The sequence below is a fragment of the Pelobates fuscus genome, chromosome 7 (assembly GCF_036172605.1).
Source record: "Pelobates fuscus isolate aPelFus1 chromosome 7, aPelFus1.pri, whole genome shotgun sequence".
NCBI classification, from domain to species: domain Eukaryota; kingdom Metazoa; phylum Chordata; class Amphibia; order Anura; family Pelobatidae; genus Pelobates; species Pelobates fuscus.
Genome location: NC_086323.1, coordinates 107,590,379 through 107,615,624, shown reverse-complemented (window position 1 = coordinate 107,615,624; position 25,246 = coordinate 107,590,379). Strand labels below are relative to the sequence as shown.

At 42.7% G+C, this 25,246-nt stretch overlaps 1 protein-coding gene across 1 annotated transcript in view; it reads left to right on the top strand.

The window, feature by feature from the left end:
* Nucleotides 1-5,110: 5,110 nt before the first annotated feature.
* Nucleotides 5,111-25,246, top strand: part of LOC134568078 (cytochrome P450 2D14-like) — a 53,122-nt gene continuing 32,986 nt past the window's right edge. Inside the window, exons 1-2 of the mRNA XM_063426364.1 lie at nucleotides 5,111-5,391; nucleotides 23,062-23,233. Of these exons, the coding sequence (XP_063282434.1) occupies nucleotides 5,185-5,391; nucleotides 23,062-23,233 (379 nt within the window). The 5' untranslated portion in view covers nucleotides 5,111-5,184. The remainder of the gene's footprint in view (nucleotides 5,392-23,061; nucleotides 23,234-25,246) is intronic.

Here is a 25,246-nt window from a genome sequence, read left to right as displayed (position 1 = left end):
GCAAAAGATACAGAAAAGTAAAGAAATAGAAATAAACTGTATTCTAGACGTGCATGTTTTCAGCAGTTAGAATCCCTAAGGGAAAATAATAAGTTGGGTCTTAGCATGGGGCTCTTGAGTGTAATTTTGTGTTGTCAGGGGTTAGGAAGTAGGCTCAATGTGGTACCTACGCGGTATGCTATTGCTCCATCAATAGCAAGTGTATATGGCATAAGGCTGTTACCTCAAGGGGCATTCCTGGAACATGGTGGAGTGTATCTCGCTCTTCCCTCCCACCTCCCACAACCTTTTCTACTTGTACAATTTAGTTTCAACTCGCTATGGTGGAAGGAGAATGAGTTAAAGTGAAATTATAGTTATGCTGTGAGAAAGAGGTAAGGAATAGTTCTGAATATATGGGAATATATTTATATACCATATGGGACACTCGCAAAGATATAGAAAACGCACATCTGGTATCGATGGGTACAGGTACCCAGCAAAGAGGCTTAAAAAATATCCATAACAGTAAAAAGATAGGGGAGGAGAACCAGAGGAGAAGTAGAGCACAAAGTAGGGGGAAAAAAAGCAAGTGGATCCCCAAGAGTTAGAAAGGGGGTTGCCCCATGAGTGCTGAATCGTCCCCTCCCTTGCCAATTTAAGTTAACCTCCTGACTATAGCTATGAGCATTAGGTAAAAATAATTCTGAAACTGTACGACCCAAGTCTGGACACATTACATGAGAGGCTTCGAGTTCCAAACCTGCTACCCTCAAGGGTGAATCAAGACCAGACCTCGGCCATCATTAGGTCAACAGGGGATCACTTAAAATACCTCAGTGAAATTATCCATGTATCTCTGATCTAATTGTAAGTCCCAGTCAAGTAATTTAGTCCTGAACACGGCTCGAGTGATGGGAGTTTCCCATTTGATGAAAGGCTTGCAGGATTCGTTTTCCGATAATGTCTATGGGAGATGTCTCGTGCTTAAACCCATTGCGAAGTGAAGTAGTGGTATGATATGTATAAGTTTGAAGCCCCTTGCTACAGGTGGGTTTTGGATAACCATTGTCTCTCACCAATGGTCTGCCTGTCATATAAAGGAGAAGTTTGTTTTGTCATCTCAAGTCTTAGTTGTTCTGAATAAACTTTCCCTGAAACCACAACTGAATATAAAATAAAATAATCTGGAAACTTTGTAATCCACGTTTTAAGTATGGGTAGATCTTAAGGTTTGAGGGCCTTTGGTGAGTATCAGATATAGGTCTGTTCTTCTTATTTTGTTAGTTGACTGCCAATATTGCCTTTGAGGAAGTTTCTGAGTAGTGTGAGGTTGTTGAGGAGAATACAAATCAACCACTTGTATGTCTGGCAATCCTAGAGCAAGTAGAAACATCTTGACATCTTGTATTGAAGCGATAGTAAATGTTGAGCCTTGTTGTGTGACAATAAGTATAAAAGGAAATCCCCATCTGTAACAGATATTGCGGGCTCGCAGTTGATCAGTTTCAGTACCCTCCTTATCTGAAGCATCAACCAGGACAGGGCTGGGTAAATTTACATAGTATTGTTATGGAACAGAAGTAGAGGGGATGTTTGCCTCATGGCCTGTATAATTTCTTCCTTATCGGAATAGTAGTGTAGACTGCATATAACATCCCTAGGGGTTTCTGAGGGTGCACCTCTGGGTTTCAGCGAGTGGTGCACTAGGTCCAGAAGCAATGGAGTCTGTCGGTTTTCCAAGAAGCAGATTAAAAAGTTCTTGTAGTACTTTTTTTTGTAAATCTTCCTGCTCTTGTTCCGGCAGGCCTTTAATTCTTAAGTTATTCCTCCTGATGCGATTATCTAAGTCATCTAGGGATCTCTGGTAAGTGGGCAAGTATGAGGTTTGTGCATTTGCTGGAGTTGTGTATAGATCACATCCCTATCGTCCTCCAGGGAGCTCACCCTATCGTCAACAGGACAGATGTCGGCTCCGAAGGCTTCTATTTTTTTTAAAACTAGCTTTCCAACTTGTGGAACATTGAAGCCACTTGTGGAACATTAGAAGATAAGTTTTGATAAGATCACGGAGGTCAGAATTTCTCTCAGAGTAACAGCCAACAGAGCCAGTTGGGCTTGAAGGCAGCGAGACTTCTCCTTGTGACTCTGACGTCATTTTGGAAGAATTGTGCTCCAATACACGATCCGATGAATCTTGAAAACAACTTGGCAAGTGAGCCACTTTTTGCATTCGGGGGGTCTTTCCTGTAGTATGGTGTCATCTCCTTAGGGAGAGAGTGTTTAGATAAGACCCCTAGTCACTAAAAGGGGTACATCCAGGGAGGCAACTCTTGCATATGTGTGGTTTGCTGGATCTTCAGGATTAGAGGCGGAACCCTCTCTGTTTCTACAAGAAATATTGCCCCGGTAAGTATAAAAAAAAATCTATGTTGGCTAAAGTAGACTACTTTCTAACTGCTGTAAAGGAAATTAAAAACAAAAGACTGGCTGATGGAGAGGGCTTTTCCTGTCCTTTCTGCTGGGAGGTGCAGAGCTAACCCATAGATTATTGCTGCCATGTTTGATCAACCCAGCCTTTGTCTTTAAGCTAACGTTTTAAGAACTTTTAGAACAACCTAAAGGGACAATATGCAGTGAGACTAAAAGTATAAGAGGATAAAGTCTAATTTATAATTTTCAGAAAAAGCCATCACAGAAAAGCTATTTCTGGTTTTGGCACATGAGGAGTTGGTGAACTCGTTAGTGGGTATTTAAAGGGATACTATAGTGCTAGGAATACAAAGTTGTATTCCTAGCACTATAATTTCCTTCCCCTACTGCTTCCCCCATGGTAAGGGTTAATAAATCCTTACTGTATTTACCCGATTCCAGCGCCGAAGTCCCTCAGTGCTGATTTGGCGCTCCTATGGGGGGAGAGAGGAGGGTGCACTAATGCGCATGCACGGCCTACACTGCAAGTGCATTAGACCCTCCCCATAGAAAAACACTGCTGCAATGTTTTCCTATGGGGATTTTACCGATGCAGAGCATGAGGACGTCCAGCTTTAGGCAACCAAAAGTCGCCTAACAAGCAGGAAATGCCTCTAGTGGCTGTTTCATTGACAGTCACTTGAGGCAGTCTTAACCCTGCAAGGTAACTATTGTGGTTTACAGTCGTAACTAGAAACCATGGGGGCCTGTGTGAAAATTGCCCTGGCGCTCCCCATGTGTCTCATCCCTCCCCTCTTCAGTCCCTCCATTTGTCTCATTCCCTTGTCTCAGTGCTTCAATGTGTCTCATTCCCACCCACAGCTACTCCATGCATGTCATTCTACTCCCAGCCCCACCATGTGTCTAATTTTCTCCCCAAAGCCTCTTCATGTGTCTCACTTCCTCCACCCAAAGCCCTTCCATGTGTCTCACTTCTTCCCACTCAAAGCCCCTCCATGTGTTCACTTCCCCCCCTCTAAGTGTCTCATTCCCCCCAGCCCCTCCATGTGTCGCAATGTTTTTATATGGAGTATGCGTGTGAATGTGGGGAGTGTACTTGTGTGTAGTCCTGTTTGGTTTTAATGTACTTTTGCCATAAAAAACAGTAGTTTACTTGTTAACTTTGAATGTAGAGGTATGTCTGTATGTAGTTTCGACATTTGAATGAATGGGTGTATTTGTGTGTAGTGGTGGTGTTTAAATGTTGAGATGCAGCTACTCACACTAACACATACAGATACACAAACTGACATTCATACAAACACTGACATACACAGATACACAGGGGCACACACCAACACACATGCAGATCTAGCATGGCATTGATCTGGGACTGGAAGTCTGGCCAGCTGCAGGTCCCATCCAACGCTTTTGCAAGGTTTTTGCTGGGCTGCACTGATAAGTAGATTTGGTGGAAAAGTACAGACTATTCACCCTTTCATTATTAAGTTTCTTATAAAAGAATAGAAAACTTGGCACTCGTTTGGAGTACTATCCACCTGTAATATGGACGTGTATTGCTGGTTCTGCTGATTTCCCAGTAAGAGAGGGTCCCCTTCCAGACTAACTGCTAGTTTTCTCAGTCGAGTGCAGCAAGTCTCTCTTATGGTGATGTATACATTGAGCTGTTTATTTGAGCTGTTCCTTTAAGCTGAATTTTAAGCTGAATGATTACTTATTAATTAAGTCTTTGTTAGTCAATAAAGTTTGTATTGATTATTTACAAGTACTTGATGTCAGTGTCTTTCTCAAATACTTAATTCACTCATCCCGAATAGGGTTTTGGTGCCCATCAATATCTTTAAAAATCTTAGGGTAATTGATTATTGCTTTTTGATATTGGCGCTTCATGAATTTAATGATTAGGCACAACACAGGATTAAGGGGACAGGGACATTGCACCCAAGCAACTTTAGTGAGATGAATTGGTCTTGGTGCCTAAGGTGTTCCTTTAATAGTGATTTCACAAAGATGGAAAATTTAATTTTTATATTTAAATGAAGCAAGGGTCGGTGGTGATAGATTATGATATGTGAACAGGGGACTTTACAGATGCATTGGATTTAGTTTTTTGTTTTCTGACATCTTAATGGCAAATAATTTGTGTGATGAAAATCTTTTTTTTTTTTCTTCTTCTTCCTGATCCAGTGATGTATAATCCTAACCGGTAACACAAGGAAACCGTGTCTAAATAAGCTAGAAAAGCTAATCCTGATCCTAATAAAACAAAAGATATATCCAAAATGATTACAGGAATCAGATTGCACCTGTACATCTCTTAACTTTGTGTGTACAGTTAAACAAACAATTCTACACTTCAGTAAACATTTCCATCTACTAAGAATTACAAATTGCTTAACAAACAATGTATTATCCTGAACTGAACTCCTCTGTTTGGGATGGGCTGGAGATTCCGTAAAATTAACTGTTTAATACTAACTCTATTAACTACCGTATCTTCCAGAATATGATCACCAATTGCTGTTGAACAAATTGAAATCTGATTCCCTTTTAAGCCTATTTAGAAGAGCGTTCTATTCATGTAAATATGGTATCAATCACATGGCTATAGTGAAGGAAGAGAGCAGGAAAAGGTTTTACACTGGAGTGTAATATACACAGAGAGCAGCCTCTGAAAATATATACAGAGTGACTAGGGCAGGTTGAGTGTGGAAGAGCAGTACATGCTGTAGTTGTAAACTGAGCTGAATCACACAAAAACAATTGCACATTATGAAGCAACTATCTGATCCATTTCTGCCTTGGCCTTCATATAACATTCTACTAGGAATCACCATCATTGTTGTCGGTCTTCTGCTGCTAGACTTCACAAAGCGCAGGAAAAGGTGGCCACGCTATCCACCAGGTCCCCGTTCTTTTCCATTTGTGGGGAATGCGCTGCAGATTGACTTATCAGACCTTCGCGTCAACTATAAAAAGGTAAGATTCATGGGAAATCTGTCCAGACTAGCTATAAATATCAAAGCACCGTGTATATGTTATGAATAGCATTGCCTGGTAATTATCGAGCCAATAATTTATATCATACCTAGCTAATAATTAATACACACAAACATACATATAAACACAGAAAGAATTTGGGGAAACCAAAAATAGCATTATCTATAGCCAGGACCGATGCGAGGATTCGGCAAAAATTCATTTTGCTGCCCCCTCATGAATGCAACTACCGTATATTATATTAAAAGTTTATTCACTAAACTCTGATTTGCAGTAAATTTAAAACCAAATTGCAAAGTTTAAGCAAACACAGCTGAACAGTGACTGTAGCCGAATTGGAGAATTCTTCTAGATCAGCTATTTTGGCTTCAATTTTGCGATTTGGTTTCCAGTTAGGTCTGATCAGTGCTCATTCCTCTCTCGTAACAATCTGTGTATTCTCTCTCAGCAGCTTTTATCCCCAACTTTCTCCTGTTTCTTTATTCCAAAGCTTACAGTCTCTGTGTTCATGATTTCTCTGCCATTGATTCTCTCCAGCCCGTCTTTATTTTTCTTGTAGGGTTATTCGCTAAAGTGAGAGCTGCTGGGAGTTCAAAGTGAGAAGCTTTTATTTGATATTTTGAATCCAACAATTCTCACTTTAGTGAATAACTCTGCCGTTTTCTTATCTTTACCCTGTCTATTCATTAAACAGTGAGCTAAAATATAACTTGCAACATTTAGGCCAAAACGGAAGAGTTGTATAAAGTCACCATCTCCACTACTTTTCATAACGTTTTCAAATCACTGTTTAGTGAACAGACTCCTAAGTGTCCAGTTGCCTCTTTAAGAGAGACAGGCCACGACATTTAGTGGAAAATGTCTCGGAAACAGCGAAGACATTTAGGAAACTTTAAGGAGCAGAAATGGACCGGTGAGGCTGGAACAGACCGGGAAGGATAGAAAGCTTGTTGAGGTATTTAGGAAACAGAGACAGACTGGTAGATATTTTAGGAGAGACACCGTGAGATCACACTTATGGAAAGAAAGATACTGCCCCTATATAACAAGCTACATTCAGTACATGCATCCATACATACGCATTGCCCAATACACACATCCATCCGTACACACATACTGCTCAATACATCCATCCGTACACACATACTGCTCAATACATCCATCCGTACACACATACTGCTCAATACATCCATCCGTACACACATACTGCTCAATACATCCATCCGTACACACATACTGCTCAATACATCCATCCGTACACACATACTGCTCAATCCAAACATCATTACACACATACTGCTCAATCCAAACATCAGTACACACATACTGCCAATACATCCATCCATACACACATACTGCCAATACATACATCAGTACACATACACATTGCCAATACATCCATCCATACACAATGCCCAATACATCCATCCATCCATACACACTGCCCAATACATCCATCCATCCATACACACTGCCAATACATACATACATACATACATACGCATTGCCCAATACACACACCCATCCGTACACACATACTGCTCAATACATCCATCCGTACACACATACTGCTCAATCCAAACATCCGTACACACATACTGCTCAATCCAAACATCAGTACACACATACTGCCAATACATCCATCCATACACACATACTGCCAATACATACACATTGCCAATACATCTATCCATACACAATGCCCAATACATCCATCCATCCATACACACTGCCAATACATCCATACATACATACACATTGCCCAATACACACACCCATCCGTACACACATACTGCTCAATACATCCATCCGTACACACATACTGCTCAATCCAAACATCCGTACACACATACTGCTCAATCCAAACATCAGTACACACATACTGCCAATACATCCATCCATACACACATACTGCCAATACATACACATTGCCAATACATCCATCCATACACAATGCCCAATACATCTATCCATACATACACAATGCCCAATACATCCATCCATCCATACACACTGCCAATACACACATCCATCCATACACACATCCATCCATACACACATCCATCCATACACACATACTGCCCAATACACACATCCATCCTTACACACATACTGCCCAATACACACAACCATCCATACACACATCCATCCGCACATCCATCCTTACACACATACTGCCCAATACACACATCCAAACACACATAATGCCAATACATCCATCCACATGTCAGACAAGTTCACTGTAAGTAAATCTTTTGTTTTCATTATAATATAAAATTATATTAATATGTATTCTAAATATAATTGGTCACATACTCACTATCACACGCACACTCTGACATACACACACAATGTCACTTACACACTCTCACTAACACTCCTACACACACTCTGATTGATATAAACACAATGTTACCAACACTCATACACACACTCTTCCTGACATACACATGATGTCACTTACACACTTTCAGTGACATACACACTCATGAACCGCTGATGCTGAGACGATACGTCACACTTTGCACTTTATGAGGTGGTGTACCCAGAAATAAACATACCTTTTTGATCCTGTAGTGCTGCCTGTCTTCATCAAATTTTGTGACTTGACTGCTGGATTCAGCATCGTCCACCTTTTGCTCGGAGCACCTCCATGGTAGAAGGCTGAAGCTTTTAAGCAGAACCTGTGTTCAGGGTTTGTTGTTTATGTTGTATACACACTCAATGTCACTTATGCACTCTCACTGACACACATACACACACTCTTACTCAGGGCCGGTGCAAGGATTTTTGCCGCCCTAGGCAAAAAAAGTTTTGCCGCCGCCCCCATATGTCCTGCCCACCATGTGACATCACAATGCCCCGCCCATATGCTCTGCCATATCGGCCAACGCCAGTCTTCACAAAGGGTCTTTTATCTGAAAAGACAGTGTGTTTACATTAAAAAGCCTACAGGCACAGGCTATAGACACCAGAACCACTACATTATGCTGTAGTGCTTCTGGTGACTATAGTATCCATTTAATGTGAGGTAAATTAGAGATTAGTGCCACTAATAATATATTGGATTGCCTACTTACCACCAGATAAGGACAAGAGGCTGATGATGGGCTCAGTCTGGCTCCACAGGTCTGGTGTAGAAGAGGCTCTCTGGAGACTGTTTTTAACAGTGCTCACAACAATTAACGAACAGGAAGCAGCTCCATTTTTTAGGGCCTCTTACACAGCTCAAGGTCTGGGCTCCCAGGGGGCATACGCCTACAATGCCCACCCATAAATCCACCTACATGGCCCATCCATGAGTTGGGGATGTTTTATGTGTGCAATTTGTGTAAGGGATGTAGTGTGTTTATAGGGGAATGTAGTGTGAGTTTGCGTGTAAGGAATGCATTGTATGTTTCTGGGTGTGTGTGTGTGTAAGGGGTGCAAGGTTTGTTTCTGTGTATGTAATTGAATGCAGTGTGTGTCTGTAAGGGGGGCATTAATTATGTAAGAGAACGTAAGGGATGCATTGTGTGTTTCGGGTGTGTCTGTGTGTGAGTAGGAATGCATTGTATGTTTCTGTGTGTGTGTGTGGGGGGGATGCATTGTGTATGTGTGTAGTGTAAAAGAGAGGGTTTGTGGGGTAGGATAGGGACTGAGAGGGGAACAGCTCTTTATTTTTTATTTTTTAAATTCATAGTGCTCTCCCCTCCGGTCAATTATTGATTTCCCCCTCCCTTCTGTCCCTCCGTGTTCTCCCCTTCTGTCACTTAGTGCTCTCCCTTGGCCCCCTGTCCCTCTGCAGTCCCCCCTTGGTGGTCTTCTCACTCCCCCCTCCCCCCCTTAGTGTCCTCCCTCTCCCAAATCCTTTACTGGTCCTCCCTCTCCCAAACCCCTTAGTAGACCTTCCCCTACTCCCCCCACCCCCTTAGTGGTAATCTCCCCCCCTTAGTGGTCCTTACCCTCCTCCCCTCTCCTTAGTAGTCCTCCCTCCTTACCCCCCTTTGATGATCCTTCCCCCCCCCTTAGTGGTCCTCCCTCTCCCAAACCCCTAGTGGACCTCCCCTCCTCCTCCCTCAGTGCTCCTTATCTCCCCACCCCCGTTACCCCGTATTCCTTCACCCCCCTCCCCCAGTGGTCCTGACTCACCCCTCCCCAAGTGGTCCTTACCCTCCCCTCCCCTAGTGGTCCTTACTTCCCCCACCCCTCCCCTAGTGGTCCTTATCCCCCATCTCCCCCTCCCTCCCCTAGTGGTCCTTATCCCCCCTCCTCCCTCCCTTCCCTAGTGGTCCTTATCTCCCCCTCTCCCTCCCCTAGTGGTCCTCATCCCCCCTCTCCCTCCCTCCCCTAGTGGTCCTTATACCCCCCCTTTCCCTCCTAGTGGTCCTCAACCCCCCCCCCTCCCTCCCTCCCCTAGTGGTCCTTAACCCCCTCCCCTCCCTCCCTCCCCTAGTGGTCCTTAACCCCCTCCCCTCCCTCCCTCCCCTAGTGGTCCTTAACCCCCTCCCCTCCCTCCCCTAGTGGTCCTTATCCCCCCCTCCCTCCCTCCCTCCCTCCCCTAGTGGTCCTTATCCCCCCTCCCTCCCTCCCTCCCCTAGTGGTCCTTATATCCCCCCCTCCCTTCCCCCCCTAGTGGTCTTTACCCTCCCCTCCTGCCCATGTAGCGTGGCCAGGCGGCGCGGAACACGGGACAGGAACCTCTGTTTACTGTACCCGGCCGCCGCCGGACTGAAGGGAAGTGCACACTGAGTGAGCACTTCCTGTCATTCTGTTGGCGGCCGGGTACAGGAAACAGAGGTTCCTGTCCCGCGTTCCGCGCCGCCCGGCCACGCTACATGGAGAGACCGGCAGGAGGGAGCGCTGTGCGCTTCCCTCCTGCCAGTCACTCAAACCCGGCCGCCCTCCATGCAGCAGTGCTGCGCCGCCTGAGGCTTGTAAAAGCGCTCAGGCAGCGCAGCATGAGGAGCGACACCGGGCACAGGGATCCGGCGCCCCCTGCTAAGTTGCGCCCTAGGCGGCTGCCTAGGTCGCCTTACAGGTGGCGCCGGCCCTGCTCTTACTGAAATATACACACTCATACCAGTTTACATAGTTAGTTTGTTTAAACAGACACAAACAAATAGCACAAACACGTACGTACAAACATATATATAACAACTAGTCCCCCTTAGACTCCATGTGGCCCTACCTGAGTGCTGTTACAGGAGGAGATGACCAGCCTTGTTCCCTGTAGGGCGGAGCAGGGGAGCCGGCTCCCTGTTGAGTGTTTCCGGTCTTCACAAGCAGGGGGCAGCTGGGATACCAGATCAAGTCCTGGCGTCCCAAGCCTGAAGGAAGCATTCTGCGCGGGTCCTGGGTTTACCAGAGCAGATAATTGGTGGGCGCCATCAAAGCAGAGGTAGCCCAGAAGATGAAGCAGCTACGTTGGAGGGTGGCTAAAAAGCCAATCACTCAGCGTTCCAACCCCAGACACGAGCAGCCCACCAGGAAACTTCCCGGGGGCGACCCCAGCAGGGAATGCCCCAGGCGAATGCCTTAAACGCCTAATGGTAGCGCCGGCCCTGTCTATAGCCAAGTAATCTTTTACTTGGTTGCGCTAAAATCCCAGGAGTTTCTCTTGGAAGTTATCTTTTTTTCACACTCTGTTTTAGATATATGCAAAAATACTGATATGGTAGCAAACTTTCTCAGCATTCCCTTAATTTGTTGTAAAAAAAAATAAATAAAAAAATATCCCTTTTGGATCTATATATTAAATATCAGATATCTCTCCAGCATAACGCTCTGTTAATTTACAGCAGAGTTTAATTTTGTTGTGGCTTTATTAAAATAGTGTGCACCGGGGGGCGGAGTCTGACCGCCGAGGCGAACAGACGTGCACGGAAGGGGCTCCTGACGGGCAAGCGATAAAACGGGCAAAACCGACGGCTGTATAGCCCATAGATCCCCCAAAGTGTGCTACCCACGTCGGGGGCACACCAAGGAACCGGGGGATACCCTCCTGAAGCCGAACGGGGCACACAGCCCAATAATCTACCTGAGGCCTGCGGGAGATGGAGCCGGGGAGAGGCGGCCGCTCTCTCCGGAGCCGGACACCCCAGCAATCACAACTAGCCGTTGAACCCCCCCCCCTATGGACCGGTGGGGGTCATCCCGGTCCCCGCAAGGCAAGCGGACAAGCGACGGCAATCGAACATGCTAAATTGGCAGACACACGAGTCAGGCAGGGCGCTGCCTTCCTCCTTGGAGGCCCTGGACTTGCTGTGCTCAGCCTTCCATAAATTACTATGCAGCAGGGGTATACCCTACCTTCATGCAGTGCGGGCAGTGGCCGGGTGGATTCGACCGATGACCCGCAGACGTTATTATGGAGACCCACTGCAGGTATTCCGCACACAGAAAATACAGGCGGCTCCCGAGAACCTCACACAGAGGAAGAGCACTGGGCCCCGCACATCACCCCAGCACAGGCTAAAGCAGAAGCAAAGCATCCGACAAACAAGATTTATCTGTACCCATCGCCGCAGACCTCCGACACCCTCATCACCCATAATCCGCGGGCCTTTCCGGTTCCCCATGCTAGGTCCGAATCACAGAGACCCGGAACATCTCTCTGACCCGCTGTACCGCGGGAAACACCACCAGAAGCCGGACGCCTTGCAATCAGCCACAAACAAGCTTCGGACGCCCCAGGCGCCTAGGACTCACAAGGTCAGCGAGTGGCTCCCAGAAGGGATCGGATGAGCCCAGGCAAGGGCTCAGGGTCCACCAGGTACACCTTGTCGAAGCGGGACTCCCCCACCATGCCTCTTTACATAAGAACTGCTCCCCGCATACATGCCGAACGTAATGTACTAACCATTGAACTACCTTCATCTCTCCCCTCTGTGGTATTTTTGGCCAACGCTCTCTCCCTCATCAAAGCATGGCTTTATGCCTCTATAGTTTAGCATGTCCCTTAACAAAGTGCCAATATTACATATATTGATTAGCGTTTGAATCCCTCTATTAATATCTTGGTAAGCCTGTTTCACAACCTGATCCTTCACTAAGGCACCAGAGTGGGACTGCGATATACCTCTTGCGGGGGAAGGCTGACCGGGACTCTAGACACTACAGAAGCCTCCTACAGGTTCTACTTGTAAATGTTATAATTTTCCCTGTGGTTTCTCTTTTTCATTTGATGTTTCCCTTATACTTTTATGTTATACTCTACAACCCACTGTTTAGGCCACCTCTCCATGTTAGCACCAATGATACGCAATTACGCACATGGCAGGGTTATTGCACTATCCTAGCAACGATGTTGAGCTTCAGATTCATATATATAAGCGTAGCTCCTATAGCAACGTGAAGCGTTGGATATCTTACATCATATGTACATGTTTCTAGCGTATTACCACTAATGATATGCATTTACGTTACTTGAATTGTTTATAGCGCGATTATAGAACCGTTCTAACGTACTTATAATTCCAATCTGTGTTTAAAGCCAAATGTTTAAGCCTGATTTAAAACTAAAATATGTGTCACACACGCACTAAAGCGAGAGATAACCTGTCACACACGCACTAAAGCGAGAGATAACCTGTCACACACGCACTAAAGCGAGAGATAACCTGTCACACACGCACTAAAGCGAGAGATAACCTGTCACACACGCACTAAAGCGAGAGATAACCTGTCACACACGCACTAAAGCGAGAGATAACCTGTCACACACGCACTAAAGCGAGAGATAACCTGTCACACACGCACTAAAGCGAGAGATAACCTGTCACACACGCACTAAAGCGAGAGAGAACCTGTCACACACGCACTAAAGCGAGAGATAACCTGTCACACACGCACTAAAGCGAGAGAGAACCTGTTTCTGGTAATGTGATACAAACCTTAGTACCAACATCATAAACAAATATGAATACCGCACTCAAAAAGACCTTTGGGCAATAAAGCTTATTGCTAATCACGCTTTTAATTCAAAATATTTATTGTGTAAGTTTTAAATAAATTCATAAAGGTAATAGTATATCCTCATAGTGACACTCATTTCAAACTATTTACATATATACACACACACAGGACCCTCCTTCGTCTGTAATAAAGTTCATAGTATATACACGTCAATGTACAATAGGTAATGATCCAAAAAAACTAAGAAAAAATATAAGAAAAAAATTATGAAAATGATGAATAATAAAAAAGGAGAAACAAAATGAAAAAATGAAAAAATAGAAAAAATCTAAAAAGTAGAAAAAAATAGAAAAAAAAAAAAAAAAAAAAAAAAAAAAAAAAAAAAGTAGTGATGAAACGAAAAATTGATGAAACAATCAAAATAGAGAAAAAAATAGAAAAAATAATGCAGTCCTAACAAGATAGTAGTCCAGAATATAGTGCACTATATATATCACTTTATAATGGATGGATCTCACCAATGTGTCAGTAGCTGTATGGTGTCCGTGGTAGGAGGATGCTGTAGATTGCAGATAGTAATGTCCTGAAAGGGGATGAAAAAAAGGTGTTGAAAGTTTCCTGTTCGATGCACAGTAATCACTCCGGCAACAGTGGTCAGCCAGTCAGGTCACTAGGTACTCCTTTGAATGTACTGCTGTGTGATCCGGTCAGATAGGCAGGTCACTGGGTAATCTTTGAATGGGTGGGTAATCCTGTGGATGGGTTTGAATGGGCTGCGCGCTCGGGACGTACGTGTCCCTTCGATGGCCCCTGTTCTCTCCGAGAGAACAGGGGCCATCGAAGGGACACGTACGTCCCGAGCGCGCAGCCCATTCAAACCCATCCACAGGATTACCCACCCATTCAAAGATTACCCAGTGACCTGCCTATCTGACCGGATCACACAGCAGTACATTCAAAGGAGTACCTAGTGACCTGACTGGCTGACCACTGTTGCCGGAGTGATTACTGTGCATCGAACAGGAAACTTTCAACACCTTTTTTTCATCCCCTTTCAGGACATTACTATCTGCAATCTACAGCATCCTCCTACCACGGACACCATACAGCTACTGACACATTGGTGAGATCCATCCATTATAAAGTGATATATATAGTGCACTATATTCTGGACTACTATCTTGTTAGGACTGCATTATTTTTTCTATTTTTTTCTCTATTTTGATTGTTTCATCAATTTTTCGTTTCATCACTACTTTTTTTTTTTTTTTTTTTTTTTTTTTTTCTACTTTTTAGATTTTTTCTATTTTTTCATTTTTTCATTTTGTTTCTCCTTTTTTATTATTCATCATTTTCATAATTTTTTTCTTATATTTTTTCTTAGTTTTTTTGGATCATTACCTATTGTACATTGACGTGTATATACTATGAACTTTATTACAGACGAAGGAGGGTCCTGTGTGTGTGTATATATGTAAATAGTTTGAAATGAGTGTCACTATGAGGATATACTATTACCTTTATGAATTTATTTAAAACTTACACAATAAATATTTTGAATTAAAAGCGTGATTAGCAATAAGCTTTATTGCCCAAAGGTCTTTTTGAGTGCGGTATTCATATTTGTTTATGATTATGATTAGGAGGTTGTTGTGGGGTTAAGCCTCGAATACCTGCACCTTGCGTAATTGAGTGCCAGCACACAGTGTGTCTTAGTACCAACATCATTTATCTTGCCTTAATTATTCATATGCCTACAACTGTTTACTCTTATATGTATAGTTTTAAGTATCAAAGTAGTCAGGAAGCTGCAGTCAAATCCACTCTTAATCTGATTGTTACTGCATAAGACATATCAACTTTACCTTTAAAAATGTGCATGTTTTCTCAAGACCACTGTTTGACTTATTTATGTTCCCATATTGATAAACGCTGTTGTGGCGCAAGTTTATATTCTGTAACCACCTGCACTACAAAAATAAAGAATTAAAAAAAAAAAAAAATAGTGTGCACCAAATATTAGCAACAATCCAATGTATATATTTTTTTCCCCAAAACTTTTACTTACAAAGTATCCATTTCATCTATAAAGTCACTAAGCAGGCATGTTACTCCAACCTTTTTTTTTTACAGTGTTATTATTTGTAGCAGAACTTTGTATGTTTTTCTACATAAGCACAGCTAGCATTTGTTTGCAAGACAGCCTGTTGATCCCACACTTCTGAGGGCACCCAAGGCTATGCTGCACACAGCAACCTTTTGGCAGTGTGTATTATTATTTTATAACTATAAACCAAATTGGCATCACCCGAAACATTTGTTTAGCCAAAAGGCAGGACTGCATTATCCTTAGTTTTGAGAAAATTGTCATGTATAACGATGGCGGTATTTTTCATCCTTTCCGTTTAACTCGAAACCTTTTGAGGTTGCCTAGAGATAGACATAGTCAACATCCAGCTTACCAGTGTGGTGAAATCTAGAGCAAAATGTTCATGGTTCTCCAGTCTGACTATAGACATCTTGTCATAAGATATACTTTCTGCAATTAAATAAAATATAACCTCACAGTAGGAGCTGGTGAAGTTTTAAGATGGCAGGGTATCAGGCTCCTTTCCCAGAATTTTTTTTCCCTTCCTATACAGTACAGAGATACTCATAGAATACAGAAAGCTGAGCATAATACAGAAACGCTTATACAATAAAACAAGCTGGACACAACATAAAGATAGAGATATATATTTATTGCACAATTAGGGAAAATTTATTCATACTTACCGTAATTTTCTTTTCCTGGCTATTCTTCATGGCAGCATTTAACAGCCAATAGGACAGGAAAAACAATTAAGAATTCAATTATCCCTGAGGTATAAGAGATCCCAGAAGACTAGGTTCCTCAGTCTAGTAGCAAGCAGATCCGACAAAACAAAATGGGTGGGTAACCCAAATGCTGCCATGAAGAATAGCCAGGAAAAGAAAATTACGGTAAGTATGAATAAATTTTCCCTATTCCTGGCTAATCATGGCAGCATTTAACATATGGGGAATACCCAAGCAGTAAATACCACAGGGAGGGAATAGATGCTCAGAAATATTTATTTGCTTCGAGAAGTACATGAGTTTAGGACCAAAAGTCCAAATTGCAGGCTAGAATCCGAAGAAACATCCAGTTTATAATGACTAACAAACGTTCCTATAGAGGACCAATTAGCAGCTTTGCAAATGCTCTCTGGTGACACTCCAGACTCTGCAGCCCATGAAGTGGCAATCGACCTGGTAGAGTGTGCCTTTATATTCTGTGGAACAGGAACACCTCGTACCTTATAAGCCCTTGAAATAGTGGAGACAGTCCAGGAACGGAGAGTAGAGACAGAGGCCGCTTCGCCCTTACGTGAGCCCCCAGGGAGAATGAAGAGTTGAGGAGATTTTCTCCATGCCTTAGTCCGTTGAATGTAAATCAAGAGACACCTCTTAAGGTCCAGCATGTGACACTTTTCTTCCATCTCGTTTGACGGATTCTGAAAGTAGACTGGAAGACCGATCTCCTGGTTCAGGTGGAAAGGAGAGACTACCTTAGGAAGAAAATCTGGTCTGGGACGGAGAATGACTTTGTCATGATAGAAAGTGGTATAAGGTTCTTCAACCGACAAACCACTTATGTCTGCCATTCTTCTAGCTGAAACCAATGCCAGTAGAAGCAGGGTCTTCTGAGTCAGGGACAACATATGAACTTCTTCCAACGGTTCGAAAGGTTGTTCCATCAAGGCCTGTAGAACCAAAGGTAAATCCCAAGGACACTTGAATGCCCGGATCGGAGGTTTGATTCTAAGAACTGCTTTCATGAAGCGCATTACCATGGGGTTCATAGCCCATCTGACACCTGACATGAGATAGCGGAACAATGAGCCTTGAGAGTGTTCAGACTTAAACCTCTATCCAACCCAGCTTGTAAGAATCCTAAAACCTGGGTAATAGAAGGCGACTCTAAATCCTTCACGTCAACATGAAGCCAGTCCGCGAATGCCCCCCATATTTTATAGTACGTGGAAGAGGTAGAAATCTTCCTGGAACGTAACAAGGTGGAAACAACATCTTCAGTAAACCCTTGATCGCTTAAGGATTTCCTTTCAAGAGCCATGCATGAAGACGCAGCTTGTGTGGCTCCGGGTGTACTAGAGGTCCTTGAGACAGAAGATTCCAGAAGACCAGAATTTCCCATGGATCGTCTATCAACAGACTCTTCAAGAGTGGAAACCATGGACGACGAGGCCAGAACGGGATGATAGCTATTATCCTGCATCGTTCTTTGGAGACTTTCTTCAGGAGGGCGGGAATGAGCTGGATCGGAGGGAATACATATGCCAGCTGAAACTGCCCTGTTGATGAAAGGGCGTCTTGAGCATATGCCAGAGGGTGAAATCTCCTTGTCATGAAGCATGGAAGATGAGCATTCTGAGCGGTAGCCATTAAATCCACCTGTGGGAGTCCCCACTTCCTTATCAGTTGCTGGAAGACGGAGTCGATAGCTTCCATTCTGTCTCCTTCACTTGATGTCTGCTCAGGAAGTCTGCAATCGTATTCTCCTTCCCAGGGAGGTATAGGGCAGAGAGCCCGGCTAGAGTTTTCTGTGCCCAATTCATGATTGGCTTGATCTCCTATCAGTGCATAACTTCTGGTACCTCCCTGATGGTTGATGTATGCAACAGCAGCCCTGTTGTCTATCCTCAGTTTCACCCATCGATTCTGAATGAGAGGCTTGAAGTGTAGAAGAGCCAGGAAGGTTGCTCTCAATTCCCTTATATTGGAAGGAAGATGACGGGTGTGCAGGGGCCATAGAGCCTGGACAAAATGGTCTTTCAGATGTGCACCCCAACCATCCAAACTGGCATCCGTGGTGATTATCATCCAGTCTACCTCCATCAGAGGAAAACCCTTGGATAGGTTTTCCCAAGAAAGCCACCAGTTGAGGGACAATTTTATGCGATCTGGAACGGATATCTTCGTTTCCCATTCCTGTGAGGCTGAATTGAACTCCTGAAGGAAGTATTCTTGTAGAGGGCGGAGGTTCCATTGAGCGCATCTCACTAGGCCAATCGTGGAGGAAAGGGAGCCTATGATTCTCATACAAGTTCTTGCCGTGGTCATTCTTTCGATTTGAAATTCTCGAATGCGAGACAGTATATTCAGCTTTCTGTCGTGGGCCAGAGATACTACTGCTGACATGGTGTCGAATTCTGCTCCTAAAAACACCAGCCTTCTGGCTGGCTGCAGTTGACTCTTCTGGTAGTTGATTAACCAGCCAAAGCGTTCTAGTGTCTGGAGTACCTTCAGACGATGTTGTAGCAAAACCTTGCATGTCGGAGCGACTATCAGGATATCGTCGAGGTAATGGAACACCTTTATTCCCTGCTTTCTGAGTAATGCGATAACCGTCACCAGGATCTTTGAAAAGGTCCTTGGGGCTGTGCTGATTCCAAACGGTAGAGCCCGGAACTGGAAATGAAGATTGTTCACGCAGAATCTGAGGAACCTCTGGTGATGAAGAATTATTGGCACATGGAAGTAAGCGTCTTTCAGATCTACTGAAATTAGCCAATCTCCTTGACTTACCATTGGAATGATAGAGCGAAGAGACTCCATCCTGAATTTTCTCACCCTCAAGTGAATATTTAGTTGATGCAAGTCCAGAATGGGTCTCCACTTTCCTCCAGGTTTCTTCACTAGGAAGAGAGGGGAATAGAAGCCCTGAAACATTTGTTTGACCGGAACAGGAACAATCACCTTTTGATGTAGAAGGTCTCCAGTGTACTGAATTAATGCTTCTCTTTTGTGCGAATTCAGGGGCAAACTGGTTCTTATGAATCTTGATCGGGGAATGTCCATAAACTCTAGAGAATAGCCTTCTGTAATTATGGACTTCACCCATATGTCTGGGATCTCTGCCCAAACCCTTTGGAAATGCATGAGTCTTCCTCCTACCAAAGGTGCTTGGGCGTAGTAACCTTCAGAATTGCTTGGAAGGACGAAAGGAAGAGGAATTAGGCTTTCCTCTGGTAGACTTGTTGGTTTGACCACTTCTCCAGGAGTTTGGTCTATAGTATTCACGACCTGGCCTATAAGCCTTGCTGTCTCTATAGGAAGGGTGTTCTCTATATGAACGACGTTCAAGTGGAGGTCTTCTTGGACGCCTATCCTGCGGAAGCAGAACCTGCTTGACATCGAGTACTCACTTGATGGCTTCTTCAAGGGGTTTTCCAAACAAAACCTCACCCGAAAAGGGAAGGGAACATAAGTTATGTTTTGAGGCCATATCGGCCCCCCATGATCTGAGCCACAATGCACGTCTGGCTGCAACTGAAAATGCCATAACCTTTGACATGACTTTAATTATGTCCGTAGAGGCTTCTAAGAGCCATTCACTGGCTAGTCTAATCTCTCTTAAGGAATCTGCAATGTGTTGCCTTCTGACCCCCTTGTCCAAATCTTCTTCAATGTCCAGGATCCATACTCTCATAGCTCTGGACATAGCAGAAATAGAAATCGCAGGGTGACATCCAGTACCTGCTGCTAAAAAACATTTTGAAATGTCAGCGTCTATTCTTTTTTCCATAGGGTCTCTCAGTGAAGCGTTGGAATCTATTGGGAGAATAGAACGTTTAGCCACCTTAATAACTGAGGCATCAACCTTTGGGTTAGAGGTCCAAAGCCTGGAATCCTCCTCACGTATGGGGTATAATTTTGCCAGACGGTTTTGCAGAGAAAATCTCTTTTCAGGAGTCTTCCATTCATTACTGATAAGGTCCTTAATGGAACTGTGTACCGGAAATGAAGGTTTCCTTTTACTGAGATCCCCGAAGTGTTTGTCTGCTGCTGAGGTTTCTAGTACCTTGTCAGGTAGTTCCAGTGTTCTTCTCACGAGAGAGATCAAACGCTCTACTGCCTTGGAGTCTAGGGGGCAGGAGTATTCCTCATCACTGGAAGACATCTGATCAAAGTTCAGGGAACCTGTATCCTGCATGAAATCTTCCTCTGAAGAATCGTGATCTTCCTGGGGATGTTCATATCTAGGACGTTTGCCTTTGTGTGAATCAGCAATGCCCTCTGCCACCGCTTGTTTTATCCATGAGGCTATATCCTGGGCAGAGGTGGATGCTTGTGGAGGCTGCTGGAATTCAGATTCTCCTGCAACACGAGCTAAACATCTTTTGCATAGCCTGCAGTTATCCAAGGGTCTGGAGCCACATCCAACGCAGGCAGCCGGTTTATCCCTTCTCCTGGAAGGAGATCTAGGGCCTGTCCGGTCTTGAGGGCTGAAATTACAGAAGTCAAGAGACTGTACCCTCTGTTGCACTCTTTTTATAATGGAAAAAATGAGAAAAATAAAATAAAAAATAAAAAATATTAATGCTCACCTATGACCTAGAATCGCTGATTTGGCAGAAGTAGGAGAATGATCCATAATAAGCACACAAATTCAGGCTGAGTAAAAAAAAAATATAATGTTCAAAGGATATATAACAGAAAAAGGTATCTTAAAAATGGAAAAAAAAAAATGTTAAAATTAAATACCTGCAGAGAGAGATAGCTTGGTTCCCAGAGAGCAGTCAGTATCTTCTTGTGGGATTTGAATTTCGCGGCAAAACTAAACCGCATATTTCCCCTTTAAATAGAAAAGGCGCGCTGTGCCTTTAATTGCGCATGCGCGATATGCCGCCAGAGGATGAAGATTCACCTGTAGGAACAGGCATTTAGCAGCTCTCAGGAGAATGCCAGAGGAAATACTAACTCCTCTGGCTACCAGGGGTCCCCAGCTACTAAGAGGTGGGTTGCATGTGCCTGGTCTTCCTATAGAGGGAGGCTGACCTCTAAGGGAGTAAGGCTGAAAGACATAGCCAGGTGAGCATAAAATATATATATATATATCCTTGTAATAAATACAAGCTGTCCTGTCTGGCTAGGAGGACAGGAAAAAAAGACTGAGGAACCTAGTCTTCTGGGATCTCTTATACCTCAGGGATAATTGAATTCTTAATTGTTTTTCCTGTCCTATTGGCTGGAGGGAGGAGCTAACCCATATGTTAAATGCTGCCATGATTAGCCAGGAAATAGAGATAACCATACCACAAATAGAACTGAGAAACAATAGAGATAATACACAGAGCTGGGCACTAAACAAATATACCTATACAATACACTTAGCTGGGTAGACTACAGACACCCATGCAACAGGTAGAGCTGAGTAAAATACAGAGAAAGAACACACAGGGCTCAGCGCAATAAGGAGATGGTCACTGCCTTACACAGCCAGGATCGCTGCAATACAGAGATGCCCACGTAGTACGTGTCTCTGTATAATACTCCAGCTCCCCTCTCTCTGTCTTTTTTCCCTATCCCTCTCTTAACTCACCCTTTCATATTCCCATCTTCAGTAATGCTCCTGCTATGGTAGGTTTAGTTTTCTATTAAATATTGCTTCTGTTATGAAACTTGTCAGCTACTCCATTAGCTCTCCGCGCACAGTGTACACATGGTTAAAGCATCAAGATACTGATAGACTCCAAACATGTCAGCTACTTCTGACTCACTATTGGCTTTCAGCAAACAAAACAAAGCAGCAGGATACTGACAGACTCCTTATTACCTTTGCAACAGGCAGTATAATTCATCTGCAGTGGTAATATGTAGCCAAGACGTAGCTGACATGGTTAACACAATCAACAATCATTACAGATTAAAACCAATTGAGATCAGAATCCGATCAGTCAGCAGAGTCACAGCCCCAGTCCTGCAATTTGAAGCTTCACAACTAGTCACATTATAAGTGTATCAAGTCTCAGCTGTAGAGTGACTGAGCACTTTAAATAATACAGTAGGTATGTGTCAGAGTTCTTTATGCATAGCCAAGAAAATATTAGGTGGTTATTGTAGAAATTGTACTGTAATGCTACTTCACCCCTAACCTTACATCAGTTGGCAATTATTGCAGACATTTCTGGCAGTATCCTGTTTTTTGACCTCCATTACAATGTGACATAGGTAATGATTGATATATATGTGTGTGTGTGTGTATGTATGTGTGTATATATATATATATATATATATATATATATATATATATATATATATATATATATATATGCAAGTAGTAAGTAGAGCACTCCAGAGGACTTGTTGAGATTATTTATTCAATGTGAAAAGAATCGACGTTTCAACCCTCAGGTCTTTATCAAGATGAGGGTCGAAACGTCGATTCTTTTCACATTGAATAAATAATCTCAACAAGTCCTCTGGAGTGCTCTACTTACTACTTGCATATATATCTACGCTCAGCAGCACCAAGGCTTTTTTCTGTTTGAATCCATTTAAAGGTAGAGTGCCAGACTTTGAATATTTTTAATATTTTGTATATATATATATATATATATATATATATATATATATATATATATATATATACACATTTTTATTTATTTATTTTTAATTTTTTTGTTTTTACTTTAGTCCGGTGTCACATTATTAAAGCTACCGCAATCCAAATTTCACCATTTTTTTTTTTTGCCCAGTAAAGAATATAAAGTTACAGAGTGTAAGAGGCAAGTTGATTTGTGTAAATAAATGATTTGCATTTAAAAAAAAGACAATTACTGTTAGGCACCGATTACTGGACTGAATCTATTGTAATAACCTAGTTTTAAAAATCTACTACTAAAATAACTTTTCAAATTCTACAGATGTTAATTTTCAATTATATTTCAGCTGTCCAAACAGTATGGTGATGTGTTTAGTTTGCAGTTTTTTTGGCAAAATATTGTGGTCCTCAATGGGTTTGATGTTATGAAGGAAGCTTTATTCCAAAAGTCTGAGGATATTGCTGATCGACCCAGATTCGAAGTCTTTGAAGCCATCGGTCTAAGTGGGAATTCTAAAGGTAAGATAAATAACTTAATCTGTTTCTATACATGGCTAATTTGGAGGGCTGTTTACCTGACATTTTCCCAGTTTTTCTGTGTATGAAGGAAAAAAAAAGGTTCATTACACAATCTAATGCGAAATTGCTTCTGCTAAACACCATTAAACTGCTAAATACAGGGCATAAACAAACATAGCATCGAAAATCGTGGGAAGTGTTCGTTCCTTTATAATCTCCTTTAAACAGTAAGAGATGGTCATACTGTGTCCCAATTTAATTTGATCTAGTTTGGATTCCCACCAAAAAGGATGTCCAGATCTAAAATTCCAGGCAAGTATTCCAAGCAAGAGATACTTCAACCTGTTCTGGTCTCTCATGGTCCCCCAGTGCACCATCCCACAGACAATCTATCAATGTTCCTCTTCTTGCTGAGTGTCTTTTATGGATGGGATCAGTTTTATATAAGAATGGAAATTTAATGGCACAAGTGTAGTAAAACCTACTTGAGACACTCTCCATTGCTTTATCGTATATGGATTCTCCTTAAGAGCGAAAGGTAAGTATCATGTAAACTCTTGCTCATAGTGTGTTGAGGTTATATGCAACAAAGCCCATAGAGTCATCAATACAAAGCACTAAGACATGCTCAAAGGAGGAACCCTGAGAGATAAAACTACACTGGGTATTATTCTTTCCTCAACAAATCTATTTTTTTTTTTTTTTGTCAATCTGTATTTTTATTGAGGTGAAGTTTGTTAAAGAATACAGAAACAATTGGTTAATGCAGGTCAACAAATGACAGTAAGTTATGGCAATAAAGAATTACAACCTTTTTTATTATTATTTGTACACAAGTTAAGGTAAAATCAGGCTAAACAATCATGTCTAACCAGGGCCGTCTTTAATATGGATTGGACCCTGGGCAAACATTTGCTTGGGCCCCCTGAACCCTGTCGTCCCCTCCCTGGCATGCAATCATGCCCCCCACCCCAACGCAGAGGCGGACGTAAAGTAGAGAGGGCTCTGGTGCATGAATTATTTTGGGCAAGAGGGGGCAAAAGGTAGATCCCCATCTGTCATGCAACTCCAACAATGCTTTGACAGCTGGGGCGCTACCATTTTCCCATGCATGCAGGGTTGTATGTAGCACTGAGCAGTATTTGTGTGTAAGCATGTTTTTGTATGGAGTATGTTTGTGTGAATGTAGGGGTGTGTTTGTATGTGGAGATGGCATTTAAATGCAGGTATGCATTTATGTGTAGTGTTGGTTTATGAATACACTGGTGTGTTTATATATAATTTTGTTGTTTAAAAAAAGAGGTGTGTTTATGTGTAGTGTTGAAGTTTGAATGCAGGTGTGTATTTGCGTGTAGTGTTGAATGCTGAGATGTATGCACAAATACACACGCACTGTCACAAACACACACACACACACACACACACACACACTGTGATACACATACACACACAGAAACACTTGCAGATACACAGATATACACAATCATACAGATGCAGCTATACAGACACATTTACACACACACATACAGACACACAACCTGGCACACATGCAGACACACAGATGCAGACACTGACACACACACAGATATCTGACAACATACAGAAACACAGACACACACAATGACAACATACAGACACACAAATACATAACCTGACAAATGCAGATACAAACACTGACACACATGCAGATACACACATTGGCTACATACAGATACATGCACAGGCATACACATAGTTACATAGTTACATAGTTACATAGCTGAAAAGAGACTTGCATCCATCAAGTTCAGCCTTCCTCACATTTGTTTTTTGTTGTTGATCCAAAAGAAGGCAAAAAAACAGTTTGAAGCACTTCCAATTTTGCAACAAGCTAGGAAAAAAATTCCTTCTTGACCCCAGAATGGCAGTCAGATTTATCCTTGAATCAAGCAGTTATTACCCTACATTGAAAGATTATATCCTTGAATATTCTGTTTTTGCAAGTATGCATCTAGTAGCTGTTTGAACATCTGT